At 46.3% G+C, this 22,037-nt stretch overlaps 2 protein-coding genes across 3 annotated transcripts in view; one reads left to right on the top strand and one right to left on the bottom strand.

Annotated features, from left to right (window-relative positions):
* Positions 1 to 1,629: 1,629 nt before the first annotated feature.
* Positions 1,630 to 15,810, bottom strand: SPRING1 (SREBF pathway regulator in golgi 1). Of its 2 annotated transcripts, none has more exons than XM_088449239.1 (6): positions 15,443 to 15,810; positions 13,683 to 13,800; positions 12,626 to 12,782; positions 11,247 to 11,398; positions 8,358 to 8,471; positions 1,630 to 3,209 (listed from the first exon to the last, which is right to left on the bottom strand). In XM_088449239.1, exons 2-6 carry the CDS (start codon positions 13,791 to 13,793, stop codon positions 3,126 to 3,128), a joined length of 618 nt encoding a protein of 205 aa, XP_088305365.1. In that variant the 5' UTR covers positions 13,794 to 13,800; positions 15,443 to 15,810; the 3' UTR covers positions 1,630 to 3,125. The 2 variants fall into 2 exon arrangements, with proteins under 2 accessions (XP_088305365.1, XP_088305364.1); XM_088449238.1 differs by having other exon boundaries at positions 1,631 to 3,209; positions 13,683 to 13,803.
* Positions 15,443 to 22,037, top strand: part of RNFT2 (ring finger protein, transmembrane 2) — a 229,184-nt gene continuing 222,589 nt past the window's right edge. Inside the window, exon 1 of the mRNA XM_088449237.1 lies at positions 15,443 to 15,785. The gene's annotated coding sequence lies outside the window, so the exon portion shown is untranslated. The remainder of the gene's footprint in view (positions 15,786 to 22,037) is intronic.

Below are 22,037 nucleotides of genomic sequence, written 5' to 3' on the forward strand. Positions count from 1 at the left end.
CAATATATATAACATTGTCATTCAAAGGGGAGTAATAAAAATTGTATAAATGTGTGTATTATGTTGTCTTTTGAATTGTAGTATAACATACTGTAAGTGCAATGTATTTCTGTTTTGTTAAACAGTATACAGAGCTTACACACTAGGAAAATAATGTTCCTCTTCCTTCTGTCTTGCTCTAAGTAATCATTAACATGTTGCTTTTCTGTTTTGCAAAAGTCAAAGAGCAAACATTTGCAGTAATTACAAATATGCAAAAATGGCAAACATCTTTATTCAGAACATTATGGTAATCTAATTTTAACAGAGGCCAACATGTTCTCACATAACTGGGATCTTATGATGGATTGCAGGTGGACATTCTTTAAGATGACACGTCCATCTACTTCCATCTGTCTGATTGCCCAAGAATGCCAAAGGCATTGCCAAGTTACTATAGCAGAACATTATCATTTTTCCAGGAAAAATTGCATTATAAACAGTGACAATGAGATGTGGGAGAATGCAGGGAGGATGAACCTGAAAATCTGTCCCTGTCATTAATCAACTGAGTGGAATTTGGCAGAAAGAGGAGGACAGGAAGAGTGAGGCTATTGTGTTACAGAGCAAATTAATCAGTCTTTTAGAAGAGGCAGATTTAAGGCGTTGCACCATGTGTGCCATCAAACAGCTAAACATAATGAAGGCAACTCTTGAAATGTCATCAATTTGGGATCTACATTACCACCATACAGAGTCTTGGAAAACAAGTATTGCATTTAGTTGAAATGTCATTGATACCATTCAAGTCATTTCTGAAATTAAACAGAATAACCTTCAAACATCAATTGTATACTCAGCTATGAATATATTATTATTGTTACTTATATACTGCCAGCATATTCCGTTACGCTTTATAATTGGGAACAAACAGTAATAAAACAAGACCGGGTAATGACAGACAGATAAGAGGACCCTGCTCGCAAACATACATTTTATAGAGAAACCAGCATTGAGACACAAAGATAGGCGCTACCTATTCCATAATGGCCTAGCCAGATTGCAGTGGCGGGGTGTATGATCTAGTCACACAGGAATGTTGGCCAAGGGTCAGTAGGATGTGAAAGTAAAGAAGGAGAAACTATGTGTGGACTGTATAGATTGTATGTAATTTGATATGCTAGCTTCTGAAGGTTATGTGGGTGGTTCTGGATTTGAAAAGCTTGTCTGAAGAGGTGAGTTTTCAGGGAACGCTTGAAGATTTGGAGACTAGAAGAAAGTCTTAGGGGTGATGCGTCTCTCGTCCATACTCATCACCTGCTCACAATCGCAGGACATTTTTCAGGCTGCACTTGCTCTGTGGAATGCCCTCCCACACACACTTAAGGATATATTTAATAAAGTGAGAGTTTTTAGAAATGGAGATGTTGCCCATAGCAACCAATCAGATTCTAGCTTTTATCTTCTAGAAGGTGCTAGTTAAATGTTAGGTAGAATCTTATTGGTTGCTATGGGCAACATCTCCACTTCTAAAAACGCTCACTTTAGTAAATATACCCTTTAGTGTGTGTGGGAGGGCATTCCACAGAGTGAGTGCAGCCTGAAAAATGCCCTGCGATTGTGAGCAGGTGATGAGTATGGACAAGAGACGCAGATATTTTTAAATAAAATGTATGTTGGTATAATTTTGCTAATAGCCTTATCTGTAAGTTAAAGTATTTTATACTGAATACGGTAGAATACAGGTAACTGACAGAGCGGAGCGGCAGATGAACATTTTAGTGAGGCCTCGCACCTGCATTCAAAATGGATTGTTGTTGGGAGTCTCTTTTAGGGAAGACCAGTAAGAAATCTATTGCAATAAACAATGTGGGAAATAAGTGCATGAATTAAATGAGTTTTTGCAGTCTTGTGTAATATATGGTTGTACTCTGAAATGTTTTTTTATATGTATGTAACATGATTTGGAGACAGATTGAATGTGGAAAACATAGGACAGTTCAGAATTACAATTACACCTAGGCAGCGAGCTTGTAGGGTAGGTTGATTGTCAAGTTATCAACAGTGATAGAGATATCAGGTTTGTGACTACTATTGGCCTGTGGAAATATTAGTTCAGTTTTGGAAATATTCAGTTTGAGTTGACAAGATGACATGCAAGATGATATGGCAGAAAGACATTCAGTGACACAGACCAATACAGATGGTAACAATCTGGGGAGGATAGGTAGATTGGAGTATCATCCACATACAAATGATACAGAAATCCGAAAGAGCTGATAAGTTTACTAAGAGATGAGGTATAGACTGAGAAAAGCAGAGGACCTAAGACTGAGCCTTGCGGTACTCCAAATATTAGGAGGTGTAGTAAGAGAAACAAACAAAAGAGTGAATTTATAAAGGAGGATGAGAACCAGGAAAGGGCTGTGTCCTGAACACCCAGGAATGTAAAAATATGATGCAAGAATGATCCAGAAGAGGAGTACAGATATAATATAAAATGTCAGCGACACAATCTGACCTTAGAAAGGACACACTTTGGGGAGGTTTTTTTTTTTTTTTTTCAATCAAATACCCCCGACCTAAAACATGGCATATTACAGTATACCACTCACTGTGAATTCATTTTACCAGCTTTCTGTTTTATTGATAATAGGCAGAACTAAAATACCATACAAAAAAACAAAATATACATTTAATAAATAATAACAATGACTTACAACAAAAAGTTATTCTATATGAAAAAAAATATACCTGTGAAAACAAAATAGTAAAACGTTTCAGAATGTACACAACTCATATTGAACTCTATTCTTTAATTATTTTGTTCCTGAAAAGTAAAACAGTCTTCAGTAAGTCCATTATGAACTCATTAAATGTTCTGTGAACTGTATACTGCACTTGGTGCATACCATGAAATATGAAAACATTGTGTGTACATCATTTTTATAGGTAGACTGTGTCCATCAAACACTTTTTTAGTGAATTCCAAATGCCCCAACTTAACAAGTCTTATGATGTGTAAACTCCTTCTGTAGATTCTACATTACAACTTGCGCAAGTACCCGTAGTATTCTGTATCGCACTGTGTTGAACAGCAGATATTTATCCTTTGTTTTTGGTTTAAATCTTAGTCACATTGTTGATCACATGGGGAGAAGCTCTGGGGGGTGTTCTCCATAGCAGTACTTGGCGACTGGATTCCTGTACGTGTTCTCATGTTGGACACTCTAATGGGGGAGAAAGGAGGGGGTCAAGAAAAAAAAAACAGCTTAGCATGAGAAAGTGTGATATGTACAGAAGTTGTAAAAAGCCAACATTACCTTAGGGATGTCATATTAAAATGTATATTCTATCCGTTAACTACTGAGTTTATTTTCAAAAACAAATCTAGCAAGTTGGGATATTGCCATTAAATAGATAGATTATCTTACATTTAACTGGGGATAGTTTTCACTAATTGTAGACATTTGGCAAGAAATCTATGAACAGCATAGCTCATGTCAGGGCATGGAGGGCTTTCATTAAGTAACCATCTGTGAGCTTCCGACCCTGGACAAACACTGCTATAGGTTCAGGTTAACAGATCATCAGTATTCTGCTTCACACTTCTACACTATCATGGTGACTTAAAGGGACATCACTATAAAACGTGTGTGTAATCTACAAGTGTGCGTAAACATAGCTTTTAGAATCGATTAGGTGTGGACAAGACTGTAATTAATAAATACAAGGTGCATTAAACATTATTTGCAGGGGGATCAAAAACAAATCTTAAGGCTGGTTACACACGTAAAGATTTTCTGTCCAACCATCCAACTAGTTGATTGGTTGGAATGAAAATCTGGTAACGTATGGGAGTAAATGATGATCAGCAATTTGCTCCTAAATGCCAGAAAACAGATGACAATGGTCGTTAGACAAGTTTGTTAAATGTTTGATCTAAACAATTTGTTCAAACAACAGTTTTTGTACATTTTCGGGCATTTGGGAGCAAATTGCTGATTGTCATTTGCTTTCATACCTTACCAGATTTTCATTCCAGCCAATCAACTAGTTGGATGGTTGGACAGAAAATCTTTAGGTGTGTACCCAGCTTAAGAGCCCAATTACAGATGTGTCCACAAACATCTTCCCTCCATACGCTACAAGTCCCGTTAAACATAACGCATGAGCGCCGTGCAACACAGTAGCTCCGAGCATCTTTATGTGAGATTTTTTACCTTAAAATTCATCTTATTCGCAAAGCTATGAAAAAATGACACACAAGAAACTTCTGCTGATTAAAATGATATGCAGCATGCCTGTATTCTGTGTGCGACTGCGGGTGTATCTGCATGCAAAATGCTACGTTACAGTGTCAGCGGCTGTGACACTAACATAGCATTTCAGTCGGAGTTGCGCACAGAATATTGGCATGCAGCATATCATTTTAATCAACAGAAGCTGATTTTCACATCAATTTGCAAGTTAAGACACATTTGAAGGTAGAAAGTCGCATGAAAAGACGCTCAAAGCTACAGAGTCATGCCACTGCATGGAGCGACTAAAAGGGCTGTTTAATGCGCAAGGAAGTAAGATGTATGTGGACACATCTGTATAAGGTTTAACCAAATCAAGCATGTCCAGAGGAGTCCTCATACACTATCGCTGCCGTCACGCCAACCAGTCCTTCCCAGGGCACCAGTTCCTGGACGACTCAGGTCTTTTTTACCTGAAAATGCACCTTAGTCCCAATGTGATGCAAGAAAACAGCTTCAGGAGACTGCACTGATTAATTTGATATGCAACACTTGTATATTTGTCTGTGAATGAGTCTGAATTTATATACGAAGTGCTCAGATGCAGCGTTTGTGCAGCCACCCCCCCCCCCTCCGCGCCTGCAAAACAGGGCGAGCTGTCAATCAACATCGACAGCCTCCCCGTCTTGTGGCGAGACCCATAGCGACGGAGCAGCCGTCGCTGGACGGGTCTCGCGCATGCGCACGCCGGAGGCGGTGCATGCACAGTGGGGGACCATCGACCGGAGGCGGCACATGCACAGTGGGGGATCATCGACCCGCTTGCTAGCGCTGTGCATTGCGAGCGGGTCTGAATCAGGCCCCAAGTCCCCACATGTTTAGCCCAAAATAGAGATTTTGCACAACTTTTGTCCTGCCTCTGGGTGGAGAAACTTTTACGCCTGTTCTCACCTATGGACATTTCACACATGCAAAAACGTCCTGAAATTGAATAGGGCGATACGCGGGAATATGGCAAAAACATCGCATCGGCGAACGCTTTACGCCTCTAATTGATTACAGCCCTAAGAAGGTGGAAAAAGATGGTACACCACTCGGCGTGACTCACTCGCTCCAGGAATGTTATGACAGATGAAGTATTGGGGCTAGGTGTACAGTATAATGACACATCTGTACTTGTAAAACAAAATGTGAATTTAATACTGCACAAGCTCAAAAAGAGAAAATATGCAGCATAACATAACAAAAGAAACTTACACACAACATTCTAAACCATTTCACAGACACTGTTCAAGGGATAAACAAAACAAAAAAGGATCAAGTATGGACCGTGTTCTTCTAATAATATATCATTTAAATAGTAGTTAGGACTAGTAGTAGATAGGCATGGAATATCACGCATGTTAAAGCGGGTTGGGTATGGGATGCCGGCGCTCGGGATCCCGGCAGTCAGAATCCCGACGCCGGCATCCCAACAGGGTTATGATACCAACACCTGTCGGTAAGTATCCTAACCCTCCTTCCCCACAGCCAACACCTAACCACCCCCCCCACCGGCAGCCTAAACCTCCCCCCTAGTGCCTATCCACTAACTGTAACCCACCCCTAACCCCACGACTTACAGTCGGAATGCCAGCGGCCAGGGTCACTGGGGTCAGGATTCTGGCACAGACATTGTAAGCGTCGGCATCCTGACAGCCAGGATTTACACTACATCTAGTTAAGGCATGGAGTAAATGTATCATAAATAACTTTACTCTTAACCACTTATCTGGTGTGGTTGCATGGGATGCTGCGCTTCAGCTAACAGGGTCCCATTCCATGCGACCACGCCGCCCCGCTGCCTCCCCTGCCTTTAAAGAGGAGATCCGTTCTGCACAAAAATAAAGGAATTTGATGCTGGAGGGGAGGTAAAATAACACAAAAGAAAATTACTCATCAGAGAGTAGTAGTAGGAGGGATGCAAAAATCAGAGGTGTTTTACATGGGGAGTGGTTGGGTTATAAAAGTGTTTCTTTTACTACTAAGGGTGTGTGTGTTTGTGTGGGGGGTAACTGTTAATAGGATCAATGACCAGTGGGGGGGTTGTTTAGTGTCTACTGCAAATGAGGAGTGGGAGGTAGGTTTCCATTTGGGGCCTATGGACACAAGGGGATGCGAGACCCCCCTAGCCATATCATTTTTCAATAAAATATTTAAAAAAAAAAAAAAAGACCTCTTAAAGTTTATAAGAAAAAAAAAAAAAGACAATTTCTGACCGGTTTTGGGGTAAAAAGATAGTTATGTGGTTAAGGGAACACTTTCAAAATGATACACTTACACTAATAGACTGTATTTGCTAATAATAATAATAATAATAATAATAATAATAATAATAATAATATCATCATTTATTTATATGGCGCCACAAGTGTTCCGCAGCGCCTTACAAAGTACATAAACAAATTTTAGACAAGTGACTTACAGAACAATACAATACAGGACCAGGACATGGATAATATATATTGCTACATTAGCGACCATAACACCTAGATAAGCAACAGAGCATAAGCAACCAAGTGTTAGGTTCCCCTAGTGGTGAGTAAGAAGTAGATGAAACTAAAGTAGGGAGAAGCACAAGAGGGTAGAGGGCCCTGCTCGTAAGAGCTTACATTATAAAAAGGGAGGGGAAGACAAACAAGTTTGACACAGATAGGGTAGATGGGGAGGAAGGAGCATGTAGCCGGAAGGCTTTGATGAAGTAGTGGGTCTTGAGAGCCTGTTTGAAGGATTGCAAAGAGGTGGAGAGTCTGATGGGGAGTGGGAGAGAGTTCCAGAGGTGGGGAGCAGTGCGGGCAAAATCTTGGAGGCTGGAGTGGGAGGAAGTAATCAGCTGGCATGAAAGGCGGCGTGCATTAGTTGAACGAAGTGAGCGGAGAGGAGAGTGAAGGGAGATGAGATGAGAGATGTAAATGGGAGAAGGTTGGGTGAGGGCTTTGGAAGCGAGCGTGAGAACCTTAAATTGGGTGCTAAAAAGGGAAGGGGAGCCAGTGGAGGGCTTGTAGGAGAGGGGAGGCAGATGTAGAGCGTTTGGTGAGGAAGATAAGCCGTGCAGCAGCATTAAGGATAGACTGGAGAGGAGAGAGATGAGATTTTGGGAGGCCAGATAGGAGGAGGTTACAGTAGTTCAATCTGGAGATGACCAGTGAGTGTATGAGGGTTTTAGTAGCATCCTTGATGAGATAGGGTCTGATCTTAGAAATATTTTTAAGATGGAAATGACAGGACTGTGAAAGGTTCTGGATATGTGGTTTGAAGAAGAGGGATGAGTCCAGGATAACTCCAAGACAGCGCACCTTAGGACTAGATGAGATAGTTATTCCATCAATTGATAAAGAAATAGTGAGAAGTGAGGTTATGTGGGAGGGTGGGAAGACGATCAGCTCTGTCTTAGACTTATTAAGTTTAAGAAACTGTTTGGGACATCCAGGAAGAGATAGCAGAGAGACAGTTGGAGATACGAGTAAGAAGAGAGGGGGAGATATCAGGGGAGGAAAGGTAGATCTGAGTATCATCAGTATAGAGATGATAATGGAGGTCAAAAGAGCTGATGAGTTCACCTAGAGAGAAAGTATAGAAGAAGAATAGGAGAGGTCCAAGAACAGAGCCTTGGGGAACACCTACTGTAAGAGGCTGAGGGGGGGGGGGGGGGGAGAGGAGTCATGAGAGGAAACTGAGAAAGATTGGTCAGAGAGGTAGGATATATATTTAAAATATATAATATATTTAAAAACATCCCCCAAGTCCCCAGAATACAGTTGTTCTATAAAAAAAAAGCAATGCCAATCCATATACAGGTAGTCTCCACACTTTCCTCTGCAACACAGGACTACATAATATGCATATTTTGGAATCAATCTTAGGATAACTGTCCCATATATCTTAAATAAATAGCACCATTATATTTAAGGGAGAAAGAGGAACAGTTTATTTCAAACTACAGAATCCGACATTACAAGTATGTTCTTATTAATTTTGAAATAAATTTTTCTATACAATCCCCTTCTGTAAATACACTTGGAATTACAAAATAATAATGAGAAAATGGCCACTATTAAAAAAAACAAAAAAACATGCAATTCAAGCTCAAGTCTTTACCTGTGAGGATGTCCGACATTTGGCCAAACACAACTCAAAGTGGTCTTCTACTGCCATGAATAGGTTCTGAAACCCCACTGCTGCTCGCTTCAAAAAACGTTCCAGTACATGTTGCTGCGCAGCAAAGCAAGAGGAAATCATTTACATTAATAAAAAGGTTAACTCTATCAGCAGTTTTTAAAATACTTATTAGAGGCAGATTCAATTAGCTAAGAGCTTCCTTGCAATTCAAATAGAAATGGCAGTGTGCAAATGTCGCCTGTTAACTCTGCAGTGTGCGCCCTGTGTATAGTGCATGAGAGTGGGAAAATGATCCTAAACCCCAAAGTAGCAGCAAATAAGGTAGAAGAGCAGTGTAGAAGGCTTAGTGGCCATAAGCAAAGTATTGGAGCCACGTAAATGGTGTCAAATGGTTGCGTTATGGATATTTTATTAATGATAGACACATGATAGCCAGCAAATGTATCTATAATGATTTTTAAGTGTGTAAATAGAAGTTTGTAAAAAGTTGGAAAAAAAACTCCAATCATTTGTACAAGCCCCATATCATTTGTACAAGTCCCATATCATTTATACAAGCCCCATACCATTTGTACAAGCCCCATATCATTTGTACAAGCCCCATATCATTTATACAAGTCCCATATCATTTATACAAGCCCCATATCATTTGTACAAGCCCCATATCATTTATACAAGCCCCATATCATTTGTACAAGCCCCATATCATTTGTACAAGCCCCATATCATTTATACAAGTCCCATATCATTTATACAAATCCCATATCATTTATACAAGCCCCATATCATTTATACAAGCCCCATATCATGTAATTAAATTTTTCTGCTTTTAGAGAAAAATTACATGAAACACAAAATATCTTTATTGGTCAAATTTTATTTAATTTTTTTTAATACATCTAAATGCATTATTATACATTGGGAGGGGTACACAGTACAGACACTGTACTGCAGGCCTGATTCAGCGAGGGACGCAGTTGCTTTTACACACGCAAATGGCTGATTGCTGCGTACTGCACATGCATCGCAGTGTGTATACTAGCCACTGCGAACAGGAAAGCAAACAGAGGATACGCAGACCCATGGCACTATGATTGACAGGAAGTGCTGTTAGGGTGTGGTGACGGGGGGATGGTCGGGCAAACGCAGGCGTGTCAGTGCATTTCAACGGCGTTGCAGGGACATGCATAAATTAGTCACTGCGATACGATACGTAGCCTGAGGCCTCATAGCATGCACTGAAGTCAGCAATTCCTGAGTGATGTCTGACCTACCTTAGCTGTGCGTATGGGTCTGATGTTACTCGATGTTACCAGTTGTTTTGCTATGTTGCCAAAGTATACGGATGCGAGTAAGGGGAAGTGGGCGTCCTTATGTTAGGCTGCGATTGCAATTCCCTGAGGAAGGCCAGGAGGGCCGATACGCGTCGGAGAGCTACCATTCACACCACAGAGATTGATGTTATCCCAACTCCATCACTGACAACCGCCTAGCGCACTGATGCACACAGGACTGCATCCAGATCACGTGACTACACCCGGAAGTGCCTCTGAAACTGAAGGATCCCTGGACGAAGACCATCTAAGCCGGCGAGGGGAAGGAGCGGAAAACCGACAACCAAGGGAGGCAAGTCCCTATACAGGAGGGGAAACACAGAGAACAGTTCCCGCCAGAGCTGTGACCGTTTATCCCCTCCCCAGACAGGAGTGCAGTGTTGGTCAGCGCCTGCACAACAGACGCCTGCCAGCAGCTGTACCCTAAGGGAGGACGCTCGGTCCAAGAGCACCCCAGGGAGTCTGAGCATCACTGTACTCCTACCCCGAGAAGATTCACCTTCACCCCTCTTCCCCGGGCACTGCATCAGCATACCTTAGCAAGCCAGAACAGCGGGACGCCGCAGGTCACCGTATTTTCTAACATCCCACAAATTGACTATATATGCTGGAGGAGAAACTTTCATACTGACTAATATATATTCAAGCACACTACTCCCCTTGTTTCTATATATCCCCCATTAACAACCTGCTATATTGGAAACAAGCGATCACTAATCAGTGATCAGATCTAAGGAGTTGATTGACTATATCATTGTGTATGCATACATAGAATCCTTGCAGTAAGGACACCATTGAATGACCAGCAGTGCATGATTTCAATAGTGGTTTTTAATATTTTGTATCCTGACTAATTTGTAGTTAACATATTGTTTTATACATGTGACATATTTAACTATATATCCACTTAGAAGCCCTAGCATCAAATAAATAAGTAGTCCCAGTTTAACTACATATATCCTCATTTTCTCTACTTATATAATCAAATATCCTATTCTACAAATAAGGTACTTGAGCGCATGACCTACCACTATCTGTATATACATTTCCATAAGGTTGGGTTAACCTCATCAGGTACTACAGCTTAGTGACCACACCTCAAGACATTGGTGAGCGCAGGTATCCCATTATTGAATTCATTGCGATCGCAATGCGAATGCACACATTTACATATCACCGCTGATATTAGCAAATGCGCTGCGTGTGTATAAGTAGAATAGCGGTCCATGCTGAATCAGGCCCTGCGTCTTGACATTGTTGCCCTAAAATAAGGATTTTCTCCTACTTTTCGCCTGCTCTGGAGGTGCCAGCTACAATGCACGTTAACACCCTTTGATACCCAATTTGTGGCTAATTGAACCTGCTCCTTAGACTACAATAATAAAATTAATGTTTAGTGACAATCTAGATCTATCATATTGGGTGCCGTATGCCACCATACTATACAGATCATATAAATGCCAAGAACTCTGGTAAACTGATTTATTATCATAGCACATGTACATATATAGCAAAAGGCAGATTGAGAACAAACCTTGTTTGGCTGCAGGCAGCAAGACACACAGTACTCATATACACTGCAGCACCCATTGGATAAGCAGCTCTCACAGTTATACTGCCTTGTGCTGGGCACATTAATGTTGCAGCAGCCATTTGCCAGAAGTTCTTTACGCTCACAGACATATCCTGTTAAATGTGAAGGAAAAAAAAGCCTTTTTTTATATTTCGCGGTCATGCTGTAGACACATCTTATATATAAAACTCATTGGTCTGTTTGTTTGTGCATTCGGACACCCCTGCACCGTTGGGATGAAACCAACGCGAGGTGGTCCATTTGGATCCTGGCCAGGTTATAGGGGGGTTAGGGTCCTGGTCGGACTTCCCGTTGGTGTACGCTAGGCAGAAATTTCCACTGGATGGATTTGGATGAAAACTTCACAGAGTGGTAACATTGGATCCCAGAAGACATAAATACATACTAGGGGGTTGAGGTCCCAGTTGGACCTCCCGTTGGTGTACACTGGGCGGAACTTTGACCTGGGGACGCTGGGAAGAACTTTGACCCAGGGAGCCTGTTCTGGGCCTTCCGCTGGATGGATTTGGATGACATCACATTGAATAACATGAAGATTTAAACCTAAGCAACACCAGGTGCTTCAGCTAGTGTAGAATAAATTTAAGCAATAAAACATTTGTTTCAAATCGCTTTTTTAACTATAAAATATAGATCTCATTATGCCATGTAGAACTACTAGCTTTGGTAGCCATGTTGATCTTGCTTGATTAGTTCCTTGCTGTGTGTCTCTCCATTTTTTTTAATTGCCTTGTACACATCATTTCGCCCATCAATTTATTTTGGAATAGATGATCTATGTGTACGATGCGTTTCAAAGGGTTTGTTATGGGATCCCGGGAGTCGATATGCTGGCGGACAGAACACGACAGCAGCATCCCGACAGTCAGAATCCCGACTAAACTAGGTAAGTGTTCTAATCCTACCCCCCCTCCCTCCTACTTCTGGCACTGGGATTCCGACACTGGTATTCTGAGTGCCGGTACCACGACCGCCGGGATTGTAACTACATCCCATGTTAAGCATGCCTATGTAGATTTCTTCTAACATTCATAAATACACCTCTACCCAGAATACGGACTCGGAAAGCTCTTCTGTAATAATACAAATTTGGCCTTAAGAAATTAGCAAAACAACATATCTTCTTAAAAGGTAACCAGAGTGAATCATGTTAAACAAACCTCATTTCCTCAGGGGATTGCACCTTTAAATTTAATTTATTGATAATGATGCAACTTAGAAGCCACATGTGCAGTATACTTGACAAAAGGTGTCATGTTTTTAAAGTGCCTTTTATTACAATATTGGGACCATGATTATAGGAAAATTTGTTTCCTTACCTAGATCATCTGTAATAAGTGATTTGCCCTGCACGGAGTTGCGACACAGATTACTGATCCTGCTGCTGTTCCCAAGATTGAACTGAATTCTCCATTGAATATTTCTATCCTGATCGTTCGTCTGAAGGAGCATTCTGTCTCTCACTGTTCTCTCTTCCTGGTGAAGGCATAAAACATTTTATAAAGAAGTGCATTGTGGGCAATCACCTATACTGAGGGGTATACGTTACACACAGAAAAATTACAACACAATCAAATGGACTCTAATGTCTGAGATTTATTGAAATTATATCTATGGACATTTGACCATTGCACTTTTGATCTGTGGTCAACGATATTCAACCGTAATTCCCATTCAGTAGATTCAATCCTTATTGCTATAGCAAAAAAATGTTTATGTCATGGTGCTGCAAGGAAGAATGGTTCCTTGTAAACTAAAATGTTACTTGTGTTAAGTGCAAGGTCTTTAGCTATACTCTCATTCATTGCTTTGCAGTGCATGCAGTTAGACATCCTCATTCGGGGTTATGCCAATCTTTCAGACACACAGGTTCTGTAGCATGTTATTAACAATCCATGAGAAAATAATTGCTTGTGTTTCCTTTTAATATTAAGATTCAAACTCGATGGGCCAAATGTAAGTCTCCGATTTGTGGGAGGCGGCACGATTCCAGCGTGATACTCACTAGATTTAAAAGGCAATTAGTTTAAAGGCAAAACCAGGCTGTTTTTGCCTGTAAACTAATTGTCGCTTTAAATCTTATGGCTATCTTGCCAGAATTTCCCAAGCTCATGCAAAAAATATACAATAGAGTTCCAGTGTTTTCTAACCTTGACACTCCAGCTGTTATGGAACTACATAACCCAGCATGCACTGCTACAGTTTTGCTATTAGGGCATGCTAAAACTGTCGCAGGGCATGCTGGGATATATAGTTCCACAACAGCTGGAGTGTCAAGGTTAGCCAACACTGCAATAGACCTTGAAACCCTGAATTGATGCTTCAAAATAAATCTGAATGAAACTAGCAAAAACAGCCTTAGAGGGCAGTATTCACCTGCTTGAAGGTACTGGTGAGAAAATATATCAGAGAGAGGCCGAAAACAACGCCGAGCACCCATCTCTTACGTAGGATCTTCCTCCACACCATAGATAACAAATGGACCATTCCAAACCTACTTAAATATGGGACAGTAGAGAAAAGTCTGTTTGCAATTATTATACAATATGTTTTAGATATATTTATATTTCACTGGTATATATTGTGGGCTTCAATTACTGTTAATCAGCAAGTAATTCCTGCTGCTTATTACTCTGCCAAGTGATATGTAAAAGCTTAAAATGTGAATTGCTTTTAAGTGGACAATTATCAATGCTCCAAGTAAATGACAAGTTGTATGTGTAAAACATATACCCATTGAAAACAAAATCATTATTAAAATATGTTGTTTTTTTATGTAAACAAGGCACCCCAATGTTAGTGCTTACAATGCATGTCACGGTCATGCTGTGAAGTGTTTGGATGCAGTGTGTGTGCTATCTTGCATCCTGTACAGATATGCAATTATGCAGTGTGTGTGTGTTTTGATTATAGCCTGTACCTCTATACAGTGTCTTTCTTATAGTGTAATACTGTAGTACAGTGGTGTGTGCCTTGCCTGCAGTGACCTCCTGTAGTACAGTGGTGTGTGCCTTGCCTGCAGTGACCTCCTGTAATACAGTGGGGTGTGCCTTGCCTGCAGTGACCTCCTGTAGTACAGTGGGGTGTGCCTTGCCTGCAGTGACCTTCTGTAGTACAGTGGGTGTGCCTTGCCTGCGGTGACCTCCTGTAATACAGTGGGGTGTGCCTTGCATGCAGTGACCTCCTGTAGTACAGTGGGATGTGCCTTGACTGAAGTGGCCTCCTGTAGTACAGTGGGGTGTGCCTTGCCTGCAGTGGCCTCCTGTAGTACAGTGGGGAGGTGCCTTGCCTGCAGTGACCTCCTGTAATACAGTGGTGTGTGCCTTGCCTGCAGTAACCTCCTGTAGTACAGTGGGGTGTGCCTTGCCTGCAGTGACCTCCTGTAGTACAGGGGGGTGTGCCTTGCCTGCAGTGGCCTCCTGTAGTACAGGGGGGTGTGCCTTGCCTGCAGTGGCCTCCTGTAGTACAGTGGGGTGTGCCTTGCCTGCAGTGGCCTCCTGTAGTACAGTGGGGTGTGCCTTGTCTGCAGTGACCTCCTGTAGTACAGTGGGGTGTGCCTTGCCTGCAGTGGCCTCCTGTAGTATACAGTGGTGTGTGCCTTGCCTGCAGTGACCTCCTGTAGTACAGTGGGATGTGCCTTGACTGCAGTGGCCTCCTGTAGTACAGTGGGGTGTGCCTTGCCTGCAGTCACCTCCTGTAGTACAGGGGGGTGTGCCTTGCCTGCAGTGGCCTCCTGTAGTACAGGGGGGTGTGCCTTGCCTGCAGTGGCCTCCTGTAGTACAGTGGGGTGTGCCTTGCCTGCAGTGACCTCCTGTAGTACAGTGGTGAGTGCCTTGCCTGCAGTGACCTCATGTAGTACAGTGGGCTGTGTCTTGCCTGCAGTGGCCTCCTGTAGTACAGTGGTGTGTGCCTTGCCTGCAGTGGCCTCCTGTAGTATACAGTGGTGTGTGCCTTGCCTGCAGTGGCTTCCTGTAGTACAGTGGGGTGTGCCTTGTCTGCAGTGACCTCCTGTAGTACAGTGGGGAGTGCCTTGCCTGCAGTGACCACCTGTATTGTAGACCAGTATTATGCAGTGTGACTTGTGAGCGTACACTTTATATATTGAAAGTGAATAACGGAGCAGTGCCGGAAACTACCTGCTCACAGCGCCTCCTGCCGGCGGAGGCCTAGGAGAGTGGGCTGTTTGTAGTCCCCCTCAATCGTTCCTGCACGTTTGCGCTGGTTTCCGCCAGGGATCAGCGCCCAGGCCGGGTGTCAGTGTGCAGCACGGAGCTCCCTGCAGCCTCCATATGACATAATGTAGTGTATTATGTATCATGCACCGGAACTCATCCCTAAGGTTCCACTTCCTGAGCAGCAGCTGTTCCTATAGTGACGGGATCGGAGTCACCGGTCTGTGCAGCGCCCTCCCTGCTCCGTCACATTATCTTCTGCAGCCACTAGGAAACCATTACCGAGATGAGATGATGAGATGCCGAGGTGAGAGCTGGGGAGCGGACAGTGTTGAGATGGGGTGAGAGCTAGGAGGGACGGGATAGTGCTTTAGATGGGGAGAGCTGGGGAGGGGACAGTGATTAGAATGAGTTAGGGAGGGGACAATGCTGAGGTGGGGATAAGAGCTAGGGAAGGGACAGTGCTCAGCTGGAGTGAAAGGCAGGGGGCAGAGCAGAAATGGGATGAGCGTTGAGGAAGGAACAGTGCTGAGGTGACCGAACTAGAGAGGGGACTGTACTGAGATGGGATGACAGCTGGGGAGGGGATAGAGTGAGAGCTGTGCAGGGGACAGTGCTGAGATGGGGTGACAGCTGGGGAGGGGATAGAGTGAGAGCTGTGCAGGGGACAGTGCTGAGATGGGGTGACAGCTGGGGAGGGGATAGGGTGAGAGCTGTGCAGGGGACAGTGCTGAGATGGGGTGACAGCTGGGGAGGGGATAGAGTTAGAGCTGTGCAGGGGACAGTGCTGGGATGAGGTGACAGCTGGGGAGGGGATAGGGTGAGAGCTGTGCAGGGGACAGTGCTGAGATGGGGTGACAGCTGGGGAGGGGATAGGGTGAGAGCTGAGCAGGGGACAGTGCTGAGATGGGGTGACAGCTGGGGAGGGGATAGGGTGAGAGCTGTGCAGGGGACAGTGCTGAGATGGGGTGACAGCTGTGGAGGGGATAGGGTGAGAGCTGTGCAGGGGACAGTGCTGAGATGGGGTGACAGCTGGGGAGGGGATAGAGTGAGAGCTGTGCAGGGGACAGTGCTCAGCTGGAGTGAAAGGCAGGGGGCAGAGCAGAAATGGGATGAGCGTTGAGGAAGGAACAGTGCTGAGGTGACCGAACTAGAGAGGGGACTGTACTGAGATGGGATGACAGCTGGGGAGGGGATAGAGTGAGAGCTGTGCAGGGGACAGTGCTGAGATGGGGTGACAGCTGGGGAGGGGATAGAGTGAGAGCTGTGCAGGGGACAGTGCTGAGATGGGGTGACAGCTGGGGAGGGGATAGGGTGAGAGCTGTGCAGGGGACAGTGCTGAGATGGGGTGACAGCTGGGGAGGGGATAGAGTGAGAGCTGTGCAGGGGACAGTGCTGAGATGGGGTGACAGCTGGGGAGGGGATAGGGTGAGAGCTGTGCAGGGGACAGTGCTGAGATGGGGTGACAGCTGGGGAGGGGATAGAGAGAGCTGTGCAGGGGACAGTGCTCAGCTGGAGTGAAAGGCAGGGGGCAGAGCAGAGATGGGATGAGCGTTGAGGAAGGAACAGTGCTGAGGTGACCGAACTAGGGAGGGGACAGTGCTGAGATGGGGTGACAGCTGGGGAGGGGATAGAGTGAGAGCTGTGCAGGGGACAGTGCTGAGATGGGGTGACAGCTGGGGAGGGGATAGAGTTAGAGCTGTGCAGGGGACAGTGCTGGGATGAGGTGACAGCTGGGGAGGGGATAGGGTGAGAGCTGTGCAGGGGACAGTGCTGAGATGGGGTGACAGCTGGGGAGGGGATAGGGTGAGAGCTGAGCAGGGGACAGTGCTGAGATGGGGTGACAGCTGGGGAGGGGATAGGGTGAGAGCTGTGCAGGGGACAGTGCTGAGATGGGGTGACAGCTGTGGAGGGGATAGGGTGAGAGCTGTGCAGGGGACAGTGCTGAGATGGGGTGACAGCTGGGGAGGGGATAGAGTGAGAGCTGTGCAGGGGACAGTGCTGAGATGGGGTGACAGCTGGGGAGGGGATAGAGTTAGAGCTGTGCAGGGGACAGTGCTGGGATGAGGTGACAGCTGGGGAGGGGATAGGGTGAGAGCTGTGCAGGGGACAGTGCTGAGATGGGGTGACAGCTGGGGAGGGGATAGGGTGAGAGCTGAGCAGGGGACAGTGCTGAGATGGGGTGACAGCTGGGGAGGGGATAGGGTGAGAGCTGTGCAGGGGACAGTGCTGAGATGGGGTGACAGCTGTGGAGGGGATAGGGTGAGAGCTGTGCAGGGGACAGTGCTGAGATGGGGTGACAGCTGGGGAGGGGATAGAGTGAGAGCTGTGCAGGGGACAGTGCTCAGCTGGAGTGAAAGGCAGGGGGCAGAGCAGAGATGGGATGAGCGTTGAGGAAGGAACAGTGCTGAGGTGACAGAACTAGGGAGGGGGACAGTGCTGAGATGGGGTGACAGCTGGGGAGGGGATAGTGTGAGAGCTGTGCAGGGGACAGTGCTGAGATGGGGTGACAGCTGGGGAGGGGATAGAGTTAGAGCTGTGCAGGGGACAGTGCTGAGATGAGGTGACAGCTGGGGAGGGGATAGGGTGAGAGCTGTGCAGGGGACAGTGCTGAGATGGGGTGACAGCTGGGGAGGGGATAGGGTGAGAGCTGAGCAGGGGACAGTGCTGAGATGGGGTGACAGCTGGGGAGGGGATAGGGTGAGAGCTGTGCAGGGGACAGTGCTGAGATGGGGTGACAGCTGGGGAGGGGATAGGGTGAGAGCTGTGCAGGGGACAGTGCTGAGATGGGGTGACAGCTGGGGAGGGGATAGGGTGAGAGCTGTGCAGGGGACAGTGCTGAGATGGGGTGACAGCTGGGGAGGGGATAGAGTGAGAGCTGTGCAGGGGACAGTGCTGAGATGGGGTGACAGCTGGGGAGGGGATAGAGTGAGAGCTGTGCAGGGGACAGTGCTGAGATGGGGTGACAGCTGGGGAGGGGATAGGGTGAGAGCTGTGCAGGGGACAGTGCTGAGATGGGGTGACAGCTGGGGAGGGGATAGAGAGAGCTGTGCAGGGGACAGTGCTCAGCTGGAGTGAAAGGCAGGGGGCAGAGCAGAGATGGGATGAGCGTTGAGGAAGGAACAGTGCTGAGGTGACCGAACTAGGGAGGGGACAGTGCTGAGATGGGGTGACAGCTGGGGAGGGGATAGAGTGAGAGCTGTGCAGGGGACAGTGCTGAGATGGGGTGACAGCTGGGGAGGGGATAGAGTTAGAGCTGTGCAGGGGACAGTGCTGAGATGAGGTGACAGCTGGGGAGGGGATAGGGTGAGAGCTGTGCAGGGGACAGTGCTGAGATGGGGTGACAGCTGGGGAGGGGATAGGGTGAGAGCTGAGCAGGGGACAGTGCTGAGATGGGGTGACAGCTGGGGAGGGGATAGGGTGAGAGCTGTGCAGGGGACAGTGCTGAGATGGGGTGACAGCTGGGGAGGGGATAGGGTGAGAGCTGTGCAGGGGACAGTGCTGAGATGGGGTGACAGCTGGGGAGGGGATAGAGTGAGAGCTGTGCAGGGGACAGTGCTCAGCTGGAGTGAAAGGCAGGGGGCAGAGCAGAGATGGGATGAGCGTTGAGGAAGGAACAGTGCTGAGGTGACAGAACTAGGGAGGGGACAGTGCTGAGATGGGGTGACAGCTGGGGAGGGGATAGTGTGAGAGCTGTGCAGGGGACAGTGCTGAGATGGGGTGACAGCTGGGGAGGGGATAGAGTTAGAGCTGTGCAGGGGACAGTGCTGAGATGAGGTGACAGCTGGGGAGGGGATAGGGTGAGAGCTGTGCAGGGGACAGTGCTGAGATGGGGTGACAGCTGGGGAGGGGATAGGGTGAGAGCTGTGCAGGGGACAGTGCTGAGATGGGGTGACAGCTGGGGAGGGGATAGGGTGAGAGCTGTGCAGGGGACAGTGCTGAGATGGGGTGACAGCTGGGGAGGGGATAGGGTGAGAGCTGTGCAGGGGACAGTGCTGAGATGGGGTGACAGCTGGGGAGGGGATAGGGTGAGAGCTGTGCAGGGGACAGTGCTGAGATGGGGTGACAGCTGGGGAGGGGATAGGGTGAGAGCTGAGCAGGGGACAGTGCTGAGATGGGGTGACAGCTGGGGAGGGGATAGGGTGAGAGCTGTGCAGGGGACAGTGCTGAGATGGGGTGACAGCTGGGGAGGGGATAGGGTGAGAGCTGTGCAGGGGACAGTGCTGAGATGGGGTGACAGCTGGGGAGGGGATAGGGTGAGCTGAGCAGGGGACAGTGCTGAGATGGGGTGACAGCTAGGGAGGGGATAGGGTGAGAGCTGTGAAGGGGACAGTGCTGAGATGGGGTGACAGCTGGGGAGGGGACAGTGCTGAGATGGAGTAAGTGTTGAGGAAGGAATAGTGGGGAGGTGAGAGCTGGGAAGGGGACCGTGCTGAAACGGGGTCTGAGTTGGGGAGGGGATAGTATGGTAATGGGTTGACAGCTGGGGAGTGGAAAACACTGAACTGGGTTGACAGCTGGGTAGGGGACAATGCTGAGTTGGAGTGAGAGCTGGGGATGGGACAGTGCTGTTGTGGGGTGAGCTGGGGAGAGTAGACAGTGCTGTGGTGCGGTGAACACTGGGGAGTGGAAAACACTGAAATGGGTTGCCAGCTGGGGAGGGGACAGTGCTGAGATGGCGTAGGAGGTGGGGAGGGGACAGTACTGAGATGCCATGGTTGCGGATAGATCCACTTCAGTAGATGTACCTTGACGTCATCAGTTACTATCCATGTGGACATAGAGTGGGAATAGTAACCTGTGGGGAGCGAAGCGAGCCACCATGCCTGAAGCGTGGCGAGCAAAGCAAACCCGCAAGGGTACAAATTCCTACTATTGGTGGCCAGATACTACAGTGGGGACAAAATAACGGTGCTGTCAGGGCATGGAACCGCAATTCAGTCCTCACTCCATGTCCTGTCCGTTACATTCACTGAAGGGGATCTATACACAACCAAGATAGCATAGGAGCTCGGGAGGGGACAGAGCGAGAAGGCATAGGAGCTAGAGAGGGGACAGTGCAGAGATGGTGCTGGGGAGGAGACAGTGCTGAGATGGTGCCTGGGGAGGAGACAGTGCTGAGATGGTGCTAGGGAGGAGACAGTGCTGGGGATGGGACAGTGCTGATATTGGTTAAGAACAGTTCTGAGATGAGGTGAGAGCCTGGGATGGGTCAGTGATGAGGTGAGGGCTCGGTAGAGGACAGTGCTTGAGATGAGGTGAGAGCTGGGAAGGAATAATGCTGAGATGAGGTGAGAACTGGGTAGGGGATAATGATGAGATGAGAGCAGGGGAAGTGACCGTGCTGAGCGGAGAGCTGGGTAAGGGACAGTGCTGAGAAATGATGAGAGCTGGGGGAGTAAGTAATATATATTATTTTTGTAGGACTTTATAGATGAATTAAGGGTGGGGTCAGTTTCATTCACTGATGTAAAATAATGCTGGGTACACACTAGACGATTTCTCTGGCAATATGGTGAATTGGGCCGACATAGCGTCCAGATCATCTAGTGTGTATGCACTATGTGCGCTGCCACGCAGCGACATCGGGGTCTTTCGATCGGCTGTGCATGCATGGCAGATGGAGCAACCAGCTGTCGATGCCAGGAGCGTGAATAATCAAGGGGATGTTTTATGGGCAGTAAAATGAGACTTGTAAAAAATATATATATATGTCTAAATAATGTTACACCTGGGTTATTCCTTGTCTAGTGGACCACTTTTGAAGATTGTCCCCAACTGACCATCTCCAATTTTGATAAAAGTTTACATGAAGGTTGGCATATATATCAAACTAACTTTGGGAAAATTTTAGTTCACAATATGCAATAGTATCAAAACTATGGCCCTCAAAGTGGGGGATGAGTGCAACTGTCACTGACTCGGCAGTGTACAATCAGCAATATTTCGGTTTTGGTGTGGCAGATCTAGGAGAGTAAAAGTTGTGTAAGTGGATATGACTGTGTATCTTTTGGAGTTGATTTACAAAAATCGCAGTCCTGAAGCTGTCGGGCGACGAGACCCAGCGGGGGTCCCGACATCGGCAAGAGCAGTAGTAGAAAGAAAGAGTGAAAAGAGTGGATCCGTGCGCAATAAACTCATGCAGCAGGTAGGTAAATGACTAAAATAGGTATCCCAACCTATACACACATATGTCACAAGAAAAACAGCAATTACATAACCTGTGCTTAGTAACAAATCCCCATAGGTGTGATCCTCAAGCAGTTTTCAATCCACTGGATAACCACACATAAGCAATATGATCCTTGAAAGAATTGTCCTCTCAAAGGACATGGTAACACTCAAAAAGAGTAGAAAAAGGGCATATAGTGAAGCACAGTTTAATATACATATATACATAACTTAAAAATTGAAAATAGCAGCATATATTCCTTTGTATGAGTTATCCCAGACTGACATAAGCCTGCAATTACCGGATGGCCAGAAGAATGAGCGTGTAGTGTAAAGTCTCAGTGGAAGTCCCGGACTATCCGCTGGGCACCGCTCATCTCATCATCTG

The sequence above is a fragment of the Taudactylus pleione genome, unplaced genomic scaffold (genome assembly GCF_031769625.1).
Source record: "Taudactylus pleione unplaced genomic scaffold, aTauple2 ptg000479l, whole genome shotgun sequence".
In the NCBI taxonomy this organism is placed as follows: Eukaryota; Metazoa; Chordata; class Amphibia; order Anura; family Myobatrachidae; genus Taudactylus; species Taudactylus pleione.